At 44.9% G+C, this 12,751-nt stretch overlaps 1 protein-coding gene across 1 annotated transcript in view; it reads left to right on the top strand.

The window, feature by feature from the left end:
* CTNNBL1 (catenin beta like 1) overlaps positions 1-12,751 on the top strand; it is a 207,577-nt gene that overhangs the window by 84,525 nt on the left and 110,301 nt on the right. Inside the window, exons 6-7 of the mRNA XM_006144120.3 lie at positions 1,742-1,835; positions 5,873-5,964. Coding sequence (XP_006144182.1) covers positions 1,742-1,835; positions 5,873-5,964 — 186 coding nt within the window. The remainder of the gene's footprint in view (positions 1-1,741; positions 1,836-5,872; positions 5,965-12,751) is intronic.

The raw sequence follows: 12,751 nt of genomic DNA on the forward strand, positions 1-12,751 counted from the left end.
CCCTGGGCTGCTCCCTTTGACAGCAGGTGGGGCCCGGCTGGTGGGGACCGTACAGCAAGTCAGGTCAGGATATCACTCTGAACGGGAACTCCGGCTCCTTTTCATGATGCCTTGGTTGGGTCGCACTGCCCAAGGCGACAGGGCACATCACAGCCCTGACGAGGAGCCTCCCACGCTCCCAACTAGGCTCTGGCTGTCCCGGAAGAAGCTTCACCTTCCACGTGAGACATTTCTTCCGCTCCCTGAGGTGTCCTTCCAGCACGGCCTCCAGCTGCTCCTTCAGGGTGCTGAGGGCCTTTCGGGTGGACAGGCCCAGGGCCACGGGGGGCTCGCCCTGCAGGGAAACAGGAGTCACTCAGTATCCCCGAGGCCCAGGCCACCACCCAGTTGGGCTTGTCCCTCGCAGGCTGGACCCTTCCCTTCGCCACACTTCACCCGGCTCCCGCCACTCATGATGTGACCACATCCAAGTCCCCACCAAGTATAGGAAGTCCACACACATAGCCCCTACAATTAAAAGCCAAGGTTGTTTCTGTTTTTTTGTTTGTTTGTTTTTGCCATAGGGTGTGTTTGCTGGCCAGAGAGAGAGAGTGATAGGGAAAGTGAGAAATCACCCACCACACACACATCTCAGAGAGAGGGCCATGCCACAGTCTCTTCTTTTTTTTTTTTTTTTTCCTTTTTTTTTTTTTGGGGGGTTTTTTTTTTTTTTTTTTTTTTGCTATAGGGCGCTTGCACTTGCCAGACAGACAGAGAGAGACAGAGAGATAGAAAGTGAGAAATCACCCCCCAGGGGGATGGTCACACCGCAATCCCTTCTCCTCCATTCTCCTCTCAGGATCTTGGGCACGCATGCACGCGCACCTGGCGTGAGTTTTAAGTCACCGGGTCCGGAACGCGAACCGCGGTCGACTACATGGGAGTCCAGCAACATAGCCATTACGCTAACTGCTGGTCCCCCACAGTCCCTTCTTCATTCCCCTCCTGGGATTCTGAGCACACACACACACATGCACCTGTCATGATCTGCAAGCTGCTGGGTCCAGGACTCGAACCATGGTCGGCCATGTGGGAGTCCAGCATTGTAACCACCCTGCCACCCACCGGTTCCAGGTTTTAAAATTATTTTTAAATTTATTTATTTTTGCAAGGCAGTGAGACAGGCACCTCAGTAGGGTCTTCATGCTGTAGTTCACCCTTGGCTTCTGCCACCTTTGGCTCATGGGCACACCCATGCCTGACATGTTCAGGGAGCTCTCTGGACGTGAACCTGGGACCTTCTCATGTGGTTCAACCTCACAGAAGTTGTGTTACTGCTGCACCACAGTCCAGGCCCTAGACACATCTCTTTGACTTGAATGAACCATTGACCTGACTTAAGGTAGCATTCCTGTAAGGTGTTTAGATGTCACAGAGAAGGAGAAAGAAAGCCTGGCTTCAGAACGTCCAGTACGTTCAAAGGCTAGCACTGTCACTCACTCACGCTGTAGCTTGAATTTTGTCTCCTGAAGCTTCAGCTTACTTATCTGAGGAGAGGGAAGGTGATACCTGCCCTTTACTCCCTCAGGGCCACTCGAAGGCTCAAGAGAGAAGTGGGTGGGAGAGCCCGTGGGAAACCAGATCACCAGTCATTTTCTTACTGTGTTCGTTCACAGGGAAGAGGTGAGGATGGGAAGGGGAACATTGTGTGGATCGTTGATGACGTGTGTCCCTCTCTGCTTCTGCTTCCCTGTTCCTGCAGGTGGACGGGCAGGTGGTAGCACTACTGGTGCAGAATCTGGAGCGCCTGGATGAGTCTGTGAAAGAGGAGGCAGACGGCGTCCACAACACTTTAGGTGAGGGGAGAGCGACCACCTGTCCTTGAGTTTGCATTTGTTGTGGGGTTTGGTGCTCATTTCCCTTTCTCCTCCATAATAGAGTCAACAGCAGGAGTGTTTTCTTTCTCTCTGCTCCCAAACTGCCTTTTCAGAAATAAAGACCCTTGTGTAAATTTCATATAACTGCAGCTTTGCTCTGGCTTGCAGGTAATAAAAGCAGAAATCCACTAAGTAGGAAACCTTTCTAGACAAAAACTGCTGGCTCCTTTGAGCAGGCCTTTGCCTCCAACAGTTAGCATGAGATCTGTGCAGGGTGATTTAAAAATTATGTTTATTTATTTGTTTTGGAAAATGTGCATTTAAAATTTTTTTAATCATTTTATGTTGATTTTCTTACTACTTTTCTCTCGGTGGAACTACAAGCTTTTGGTCAACTGAGTACATCTGTAGGGCATTTTGTGTGTGTGTGTGTTGTGGGGTGGTGTGCTTGTGTGTATGTGTGCGACATTATCTTAGATGGGATCTTGGTATGCTGCTATCCTCCTGTCTTGGACTCTCGCGTAACTGACATTACAGGTACTCACCACAGTGCCCAGCTTTTTTTTTTTTTTAAAGATTATTTTATTTGTTGTTGTTGTTGTTTTAAATTTGATCAGAGAGAAAGAGAGAGGGAAAGTGAGAGAGCAAGCCAACAAGCACGAGACATGAACCACAGTTGGCCATGTGGAAGTCTAGCACCTTAACCACCACACCACGGCCGGCCCCAGTGCCCAGCCTTTCTAGGTAGGCCAGGAGTCGACTCTGGGCCTCCCCTGTAGCCTTGGCCTACCACCACAACTGAGCCTATAAGACATTTTATTTGAAAAAGAATGAGTGTTTCTTCCTCTTCTTATGTATAGATTGCCATGTACACTGTGAGTTGAAATATGGCTACTAACTTTGCGGCCCTTACATCTTATGTTCTTTTAAGTGGATTCCTCTGCTCCCCTGTGGCCTTGGCCTACAGAGCAGCAGTGTTCAGTGTGCACCACCACAACTGAGCCTATAAGACATTTTATTTGAAAAAGAATGAGTGTTTCTTCCTCTTCTTATGTATAGATTGCCATGTACACTGTGAGTTGAAATATGGCTACTAACTTTGCGGCCCTTACATCTTATGTTCTTTTAAGTGGATTCCTCTGCAGTATTTCTCCTCTTCCTTCTTCCCCTCTCATCTCCCCAGTCTTTCCCTTTGCAAAGTTGCTGAACCAATAGCCTATTTAAAATTGTGCTTTGGGGTAGTCCTCTTTATCACTGGTCGCTGTCTTATAAAAGCAGAGGTGACATATCTGTAAGCAGAGCTTACAGAGAAATGAACGAGGCCCAGTGGAAGCAGGAATTGTGATGAGATTAGATTTCCTCTCAGCTCCTTTGTGTTTACCACAGATTTCTCTTGTAGTTCTAGACTCTCCTCAATGAGGATTATCATAAAGAAGAGGGAAGACAGGCACCTGGGGAATAAGAAAAGAGAACATGACAGTCTGTTGGGGGCTTGGCTGTAGTCTACAGCCAGAATTTGTCATTGCCATCTATCAGCCCAGCACTGGACTACTTTTAATTTATTTATTACTTCCATGAGTGAGAGAGAGAGAGAGAGACAGCACCCCCAACATGGGCTTGATCCCACCATCCACGCCCAGGCTCAGCAAGCCCCAAATCATGGGCGTGTACGTATCTGTCATACTCAGGGAGGTCTCGACTTAAACCTGGGATCTTCCCACCTTGGTCAGCCTCTCAGGTCATCACGTTTAACTACAGCACCACCAGCTCTCCCCCTAATGCTGGATTTTGCCACATCAGAAAGCTTATTGAAAGTCTTAACTGACTTTTCATTGAAAGAGCCTTTTGTAATGGAAAAAGCACCAACCTGGCAGTCTTGATTGCCTACCAACAGCTCAGGAGATTCATCCCATTCTGCTTGTCAGATGCCTGATGTTTATCAGGCACTGTGCTGGGCACTGGGGTAGATTCTGATGTTAGACTTGGCTCTGCTTCTTAAGGGGCAGACCAATGGGAAAGTCTTGAGCAGAAAGGAAAGATTATGCCCAGTGACAGACGGTATAATAGGAGTCCATGAGTAATGCGGTGGGAGTGCAGAGGAGGGGTCTCCAAACTGCAGGATAGGGGCAGGTAGCCGACCGGGGCTGAATGTGAAGACTACACTGCATTTTGGCAGGTAGAAGAGTAGGAGAGGGCCCTCAGACAGAGCAGTATCATTTGCAAAGTCACGAATGGGCATGGACTTTGGGGTAAGATTAGCAAAATATCATGGCAACAGAAAGGTGAAGATGGGGAGATGGGATTAGAGGTGTGGATTTTTCAGATTATGGACGTCCTTATAAACCATGGCAAGAAGTTTGGACTTGCGGCTAGTAGGTGGCATGGTGGTTAAGGCACTGAATTTTTACATGGGCAATTATGGTTCAAGTCCCAGACCTAGGGACTTGAGATCATCACACCAGGCACGTGTGCATGTGTGCTCAGAATCCTGGGAGAATGGAGGAGGGGATTGTGGGATTGTGGTGTGGCTACACCCACCTGGAGGGGGGTGATTTCTCATTTTCCCTCTCTCTGTCTCTCCCTGGCAAGCACATGTGCCAAATGGCAAAAACTTAAAATTTTTTGAAAAAAAAAAAAAAAAAAGTTTGGATTTGTTGCTGTTTTAGTGGGCAATAGGAAGCCACCCAAAGTCTAAGCAGAAGAATAAAATGAAGGTATAGAAGTTTTAAATGAATGAGTTGATCTTAGGAAATGTGAGAAAGTAATTGAGGGTGCCGTCATGACCTTCTTGCTCAAGGGTCATATTGCTACTCTCCTCTCACAGCTTTCAAGTCACACTCCCCTGGGACTGCCCAGTCGTTCTGCAACTCGCCACTGGAGAGGCTGACACGGGCAGAGGAATGAGGGAGAAGATAGGGGCTACGGTGATTTCTTCAGCCCTTTCTCCTTCAAAATTTACCCCGAGTGTGTTCTAGGCATTATGCTTAGGAAACACAGAACTGTATCTGTTTTATGATAGTTTCACAAGTTCTAGGACAAGGAGCAGAAAGGGCCTTAAATGAAACATTTTGTGTATTGACCATAGGTATATATATTTTTAATGTCCCCATTTTTGGTATCATAGTCATATAATAACTTTTTTTTTTTGCCTCTTCATTTTTAATTTGTTCTACTAACCACATTTTGGTGGTTGCAGGAGACAGCAGGACAGTTATATTTGCTTCCCAGTGGCTGGCAGAGGAAACTGCCAGCATGGCCTTCTCTGTGCTCATCGTTTTGTTCTGTTATAAGATCATGCTTGCCTCCCTTGAAGTATCCTTGTTTCCATGCAATGCATTGAAAAATGGATGAATGGGAAAGGAGAATTCTGAATTCACCATTCCCTGATATTTTCCCAAAGCTTCTGTCTAGTTGCCTATCTCTTAAGTTATAGGTCTCTGGGACTCCGGTACAATGGAGACTAAGTGGCCCTTTTCAAAAAAATTTACTAGAGGGCACATGCACTTGCCAGATTGGGGGGCAGTGAGAATGTACCCCACTATGGGGCATGGTCATGCTGCAATCCTTTCTCCTTTCTCTCTCTCCTGTTGGGATTTTGGGTGTGTACGCACGCTCATTTGTCATGTTTTCCAAGCTGCCAGGTCTGGGACTCAGACTGTGAGGTGGGCCACGTGGGATCTAACTGCCTTACCCACCACACCACAGGTTGGCGCTAAGTGGGCCTTCGCCACCCTTCTGTGGATTATGTTCTAGTGCTGTTCCCTATTAGCACAGAAAATCTGTTATGTATCCCCTTTATTAATATCATTTTCAGTTACGTGTTTTACTTGTAACATAATTTGAAGAAAGCAACCCATAGCAACTCCCTGGTTAATCTAAAAATGACAACATAACATCTGGCTGGGAGGAATGCAGGAAAGTGGGAAGAGGAATGCAGTGGCCATCATGAGAGGCAGGCTCGTTGCGGATGGAAACCAAGTTGTCCTCACAAATGACCGGCATCTGTCTCCCTTCAGCTATTGTGGAAAACATGGCTGAGTTCCGGCCCGAGATGTGCACGGAAGCTGCCCAGCAAGGTCTTCTGCAGTGGCTGTTGAAAAGGCTGAAGGTAATTTTTGCTTTGTGGGACTGCAGCTCCTGCCTCTCTGCTCTGGACGTGGCTGCTGATGGGTTGTTGGTGTAGATCGCTGGACCCAACTCATACAATCTAGTTTGGGGACCTTTGAGGATCTCTTGCCTCTTTCTTTGTTTCTGTTTGTTTTAAAAGAAAGGGCTTTAAAATAATAGCTTTTAGACTTCTGAAAATAATTCAGAATGTAAATACAAGTGCATGTCATACAGAAGGTATAAAACTCAAAAGTTCCTTTCTGCTGATCTCTTCTAGTTCCACTTCCCAGAGGTAGTCAGTGTTAATAGTTATTATCTGTTCTTCCAGAAATTTTCTGTACATATATAGGAAGAGTGGGGAGAGAGTGTGAGAGAGACTGATTCATAAACATACCTATATTATGTTTACTTAGGCAAGTTAGTCTAATGGTTGCTTCGTATCCCATTTATACAGATGTACCAAAATTAATTCAACCACTCTCGTGTTTACAAGTTTTTACTGTCACAAAGAATGTGGCTGTGAGTATCCTCACACACACATACTCTTTCTTGCACACTTATTTCAGCTTACCTGTATAATAAATTCCTGTAAGTGGAATTGATATATCAAAGAGAATACATTAACAATATATTAACATTTTGGTAGGTATTGCAAATTGCCCTCCATAAAGGCTTCCCCACTGGTTTGAGAATGTTTCCCCTCTACCCCTAGTAACACTGGGTATTTCGACACACTGAGTATATGGAATGCTTGGGATCAGAATTGTTCTGGATTTGGGGGTGTTTGCGTATACATAATGAGATATCTTTCACATGGGATCCAAGTCTAAATGTGAAATTTTTTATTAAGTTTTAATTTATTTATGAGAATGTAAGCATGTGCCTACATGCAAGAGAGAGAGAGATAGGGAGACAGGCACCCTTTAAGGGTCTTGTCACATCAATCTGCCCTTCCTCTAGCCTCCAGCTTGACAGGATCTTGGGTACACACACAAATAACATGTTTTCAGGTCTACCTGGAATCCAAACCCATAGTTGGCCATGTGGCTTCCAGAACCGCAATTCAGCACACTACTGCCTGCACCACTGAGACGGGGCTGATACGCATTTCTGTTTCGTTTATACCTTATGCACATAGCATGAAGGGAGTTTCATGTTGTATTTTTGTATCGTAGCTTTTTAACTGTAACCTATCACCTGGGGCCAAGAGTGGAATTTTTCACTCGTGATGTCATGTTGTGCCTCAAAAAGTTTTGGATTTTGTAGGATTTCTGATCTTGGATTTTTAGATTAGGGGTGCTTCACCTGTGTTAAACCTAAGGTTTTGTTCATGTAGTAATTGAAAACTGGTATTATTTTATTATAATTTGGAGTTTTAAAATAAGATAAATAGATCAGCTTCTAGTTGTTTACTAGCCATTTGTGTTCATCTCTTTTAGCATTATATTTATTATACATCCTTTGCCCACATTTTGGTTGGGTCTGATATTCTCTTTTATTTTAGTGTAGTCCTTTTGACTGTCTTTTTAACAATTAGTACTGTCCCAGATGGTAGATGAGAAAAAGGAGGGGCAAGAGCTTCTCTGAGAATAGTTTTAACCAAAGGTATGATGGGAAGCAACTGGAACTACTTATTTGGTACTGAAATGGTCCTCGGCAGACAAAGGTTCCAACTTTTTGGTGGAAAGGGAGTTGCTAGAGTATTCTCTAAGTAGTTGTAGCCTCACGTGCTTCAGTGTCATAGAGGTTCCAGAGTCTGGGGTGTCTCAGGTCAGATACATCCTCCACTGTCTTGGCAGGGCTAAGGGAGAAGGTTCTGCCTAAAATACCACATGCCCCTAATTTCCTCCTTCTCTGACAGTGTAGGTCTTCCCTAGTCCTGCCTATTTCTTCATTTGTCCCCACTAAATCCAGCATAGATTTATATAACATATCCACTCCAGAATAGCAGCTAGCCCAGCCATAGCATTGGTGGGTATGGGCACATGGGCCTGGCAGGATTCAGTGGACTGTTACCTCCTGTCAAACCCCCTACACCCCCGTCCCCCATGCCCAGCAGGTGGCTAATTCATTTTGACCTCCTCTTAAGAGTCTAGATGTCTTAGAACTAGGCTTATTTTCTCCCCAGTCTCTTCATACCTCCCTGAACTCAGGTTCTTTTCTCAGTATTCAACACATTTTTATTCTCTAAAGCCTGGAGATACTTGGGGCATGAGGAGATGGAGGAGGGAAAGTAGAGTTAAGGGGATGAGTTAGTTGGTAGAGACCTAAGTTGTTAATGTGTGCCCACAGGTTGGGACCTCAACCTGAAAAGAGACAAAATAACCCAATAGTTTTCGACTCTGTGAAGTCAGGGCAAAATTTTCAGTTAGTTGAGACTTAATACTGACTCAAGGATTCTAATTAAACTAGAATGTACGATCCATTGCTTTTGGAAAGATATGGAAACTTGCCAGTCTTTTTTTTTTTTTTTTTTTAATAATTGGAAGGGAAATTGAAAGCTTGGGGTGTTTGATTTGGATCCCATTACCCTTACGAAAGTAATACAGGCCCATTTGATAGTCTAGCAAGCTATTACCTCTCGCTTTATAGGCTCAGCATTTGTGTAATCCCTAGGGCATAAATAGCCATGTTGCAGTCTCTAAAGCAGGTTTTTTTTTTTTTTTTTTGAGAGGTTTTTGCTATAAGGCGCGTGTGCTCACCAGACAGAGAGAGACAGAGAGATAGAAAGCGAGAAATCACCCCCCAGGGGGGATGGCCACGCCACAATCCCTTCTCCATTCTCCTCTCGGGATCTTGGGCACACACACACACACACACACACACACACACGCGCACGCGCACACCCGGTGTGAGTTTAAGCCACCAGGTCCGGGATTCGAACTGCAGTCAACTACATGGGAGTTCAGCGACGTAGCCATTACGCCAACTGCTAGTCCCATCTAAAGCAGTTTTTCAAGGCTTTGTAGGATATTTAAACATTAAACTGCCATTTGGTTATTTTACTGGCAGGCAAGTTTCCTCTAAAAGAGCTATGCTGCCTAGAGCATTAATGGAAATCTTGCTTAAGGATGAGGCCAGCAGGAAGGCTTGTCTCACAGACAAACCTGAGAAAGGATTTATTAGTTGTCACCAGCATCCTGGTGAATCAGAGTGAGTGCTGGGCCTATCCGGCTCTCCCTTGGTAGCTCTGATGTGGGCAGTGGTTCCTTTACTTGTCTGGCCGCCTTTTTTTTTTTTTTTCTCCTTCGAAAAATGCAGATCGTATTTGCTGTCCTTCCAGTCTTCCCAGAAAATTTGTGAAGATCAAACGTGATAATGCTTTTAAATTATAAGGAACTACCTAACAATGGGGTTTCTCCAAACTCAGAACTGCCATCTCTGTCTTTGCCCTTGGTATGGTTTAGAAAAGTTCCACACATAGTGCACAGCCCTCACTAAGATCTCACTGATTTCTAGAAATGTAAACCTTCTTGTTTCCCATGTTTAATCTGCAGACGAATTTCAGACTCCATTTTCAGTATGGCCTTACTGTTTAAGGACCTGCTCACAGTGGTGCTCGTTTCCTGTACACTGGTCCTCACCGTCTCTGCCGACACTGAAGTTCCCTTACTCCGGCCTAGCCTGACCTTTTCATTTTTCAGTTTTGAAATGTTGGCTTTTGTTACCTTTTAGATACCTCCTTTGCTTATCCCCTGCTCTGCAAAGACCAAAATTATTTTGACCTTTGTTCCTGGCTTTGTTCATGCTTCTGCTTCCACCAAGAATGACTCCTCTCTTCTTCCTGTGTTTCTAAATTATTTACAACCTTCACGAAACGGCTTCAAACCCTACTCGCCCATGCGGCCTCCATCACGTAGTTATTTATTTATTTATTTATTTTGGAGAGGTTTTTTTGCTATAGGGCGCGTGCGCTCGCCAGACAGACAGAGAGAGACAGAGAGACAGAAAGCGAGAAATCACCCCCCAGGGGGGATGGCCACGCCACAATCCCTTCTCCTCCATTCTCCTCTTGGGATCTTGGGCACGCACGCACAAGCGCCTAGTGTGAGTTTAAGCCGCCGGGTCCGGGACAAGAGAACCATAGCCCACTTCATTTTATGAAAGTCAACCTATAATGTTTTTTCATAATGGTTCTCTTGTAAGAGTCAGCAGATCAGGGTTCCAGAGTGTATCTGTCATGGTGTGACAACTCACACTCATGGGCACCTTTCCTTCATCTGCAAACCACCTGGCGGACCTCCATATTAATGTGTGTGCTCATCTTCTTTCTCCAAATATTCTAAGTTCCATAAGAACAAGGACTGTGTCTCTGTCATATTTTTCTCTCTCCTCACTTTTTAAAATGTGCTTCTCAACCAACCAGGAATACCAGCATCACCTGGCAACTTGTTAGAAATGCAAATTCTTGGGTCTGCCCAGAGCCGCTGAATCCACAGAGCTGGCATGGAACCCAGCACTCCATTTTTTCTTTTTCTTTTTCTTTTTTTTTTTTGCTACAGGGCACGTGCACTCATCAGAAAGACAGAGAGACAGAAAGCGAGAAATCCCCCCCCAGGGGGGATGGCCACACCATAATCCCTTCTCCATTTTCCTCTCAGGATCTTGGGCATGCACACACACACACACACACACACACACACACACCCCAGCGTGAGTTTAAGCCCCTGGGTCCAGGACTCGAACCACAGTCAACTACATAGGAGTCCAGTGATGTAGCCATTATGCTAACTGCTGGTCCCAGCACTCCACGTTTTAACCCATCCTCCAGATGATTCTGATGTAAGCCAGAGCTGAGAACCAAGTTCTACAGTGCTTCTGTCTAGATTGCCCAATGAAATCTTGCCATTTAACTGCCCATTGTGTACTATTGAGTCATTCTTGAGTGAGTGACATGCTGATTATAGGCATTTTTAAAAAAATTTTTTAGAGAGGTTTTTGCTATAGGGTGCAGGCGCTCACCAGAAAGACACGGAGAGACAGAGATACATGGCCACATCGCAATCCCTTCTCCGTTCTCTGGGATTTTGGGCATGGATGCACACGTGCCCAGTGTGAGTTTAAGCCACTGATCCGGGACTCCAGCCACAGTCGACTTCGACTACATGGGAGTCCAGCAACACAGCCATTACACCGACTGCTAGTCCCAATTATAAATAAGCATTTTAGTCTTTTTTTTTTTTTTTTCCCTTTTTTGGTACTGATAGCCTAACACTAGAGAGAGAGATTCAAGGATTTCTTCATCCACCAAATGATACCTCACTAATTTGTCCTAATAGGATAAAACTCACTGCAGATGATTGCATTAAATGGATTAGTAAGTACATAGCAGTCGTGTTAAGACATTGCATCACAGACCTTTGTTTTTAATGAAAAATACAAACTTACTAGGATAGCGAATATTACTGAGTAACGTCAAAACCAAAAGTTTTATTTTCTAAAGAAACAAAATTAGGATCCCCTTTTGTTTTTTAGTTAAAGCAGTGCTTCAGAAACAGTGTTCAGCACATGCACTAATGAATTGGGAATTGGCTAAGCTATGCTACATGTACCACTGGCTGATGTCCTTAGCCTCTTATGACCAGAGGTTGGGATTTTTGCAGGCCACAATCTGCTTTGACAATTGTACAGGGCTGTCGATGCGTTGGAACCTGCCCCATGTGTTCCAGGTGTCAGAGGTGAACTGCAGATAGAAACTACAGCTTCTGGCTGTGGGTGGTAGCGTAATTGTTTTGTACTTTCCAAAAAAGCAGCAGCTCCCCAAAAGGTGAAGTTTAATTTTATCCAAGGCTAGTACATGCTGAGTACAAACCTATGCTTGACTCTGTAATTACTCTGACAGCTGAAAGATTTAAGAACGCCAGGCTCCTGGATAAAAGACAGCCCTACAAGCTCCAAGTCCCACTGGTTAACATTGCAAAATCCGGGAGACTGTACCTGCTAAATGAATCCGTCTTTCTCCTGGTTTTGGTTAAGTGTCTTTGTAATTTAGCAGTTTGTATTGTGGGATTCCCTGGCTGAGGTTTAAACAGAAATAAAATTTGCCTGGTAAATTTTGTCTTTGGCTAGACAAGAAAGATTAGTCTCCTTCTTTCTCACCTAGACTAGCTCCTTTTATTTCTTTTCCACAAGATTATGATATTTGGTTGGCACCATCATCACTAAAATTTCCACTTCTGATAGGAGTGTCATGTATTAGCAGTCCACTCTGTGCAAAGAGTCACTCTACATATCTTACCTATGTAGAGGCTTCAGCACATTCACAGAAAATGCGTATTCTGAACAACTATTCATGGATTTCCAAATTTTTTGTACTAATATAAATAAGCTCATACTTTAATTCCATTTTCCATGACCTTTTGAAGTACCCACATACATGATTTCTATTAAAAAATTGTTTTTAATTCACGATAGAGCACATGCATACAACAGACAGTGGAGAGCACTCTCCACAGGGTCTGGCCCCTTGGCGATGTTCCTTCACTCCTCCAGTCCGTCAGACCTTCGGTGCTCACATGCATGCCCGATGTGTTCACCTGACCAGGCTGGGGATTCCAGCTGCAGTAGCTGTGTGAGATCCAGCTTCTCTGAAGCAAAGCAGCACCACTCTGCCACAGAGCTGGCCTTGCACATTATTTCTGACCCTTCCAAACAAGAGGGTACAGGTAGCCCCACTCTGTCGCTAAGGAAAGAACCCCAAGGAGGGAAAATGTCTTGTGCAAACCTCCTGAGAAGTATGGGAGAGCGGGGAGCAGTGGTCCTGGGGGGGTCCCTGAGCTGCCGCCTCC

This window comes from Tupaia chinensis, unplaced genomic scaffold, assembly GCF_000334495.1.
Source record: "Tupaia chinensis unplaced genomic scaffold, TupChi_1.0 Scaffold000115_1, whole genome shotgun sequence".
Taxonomy (NCBI): Eukaryota; Metazoa; Chordata; class Mammalia; order Scandentia; family Tupaiidae; genus Tupaia; species Tupaia belangeri.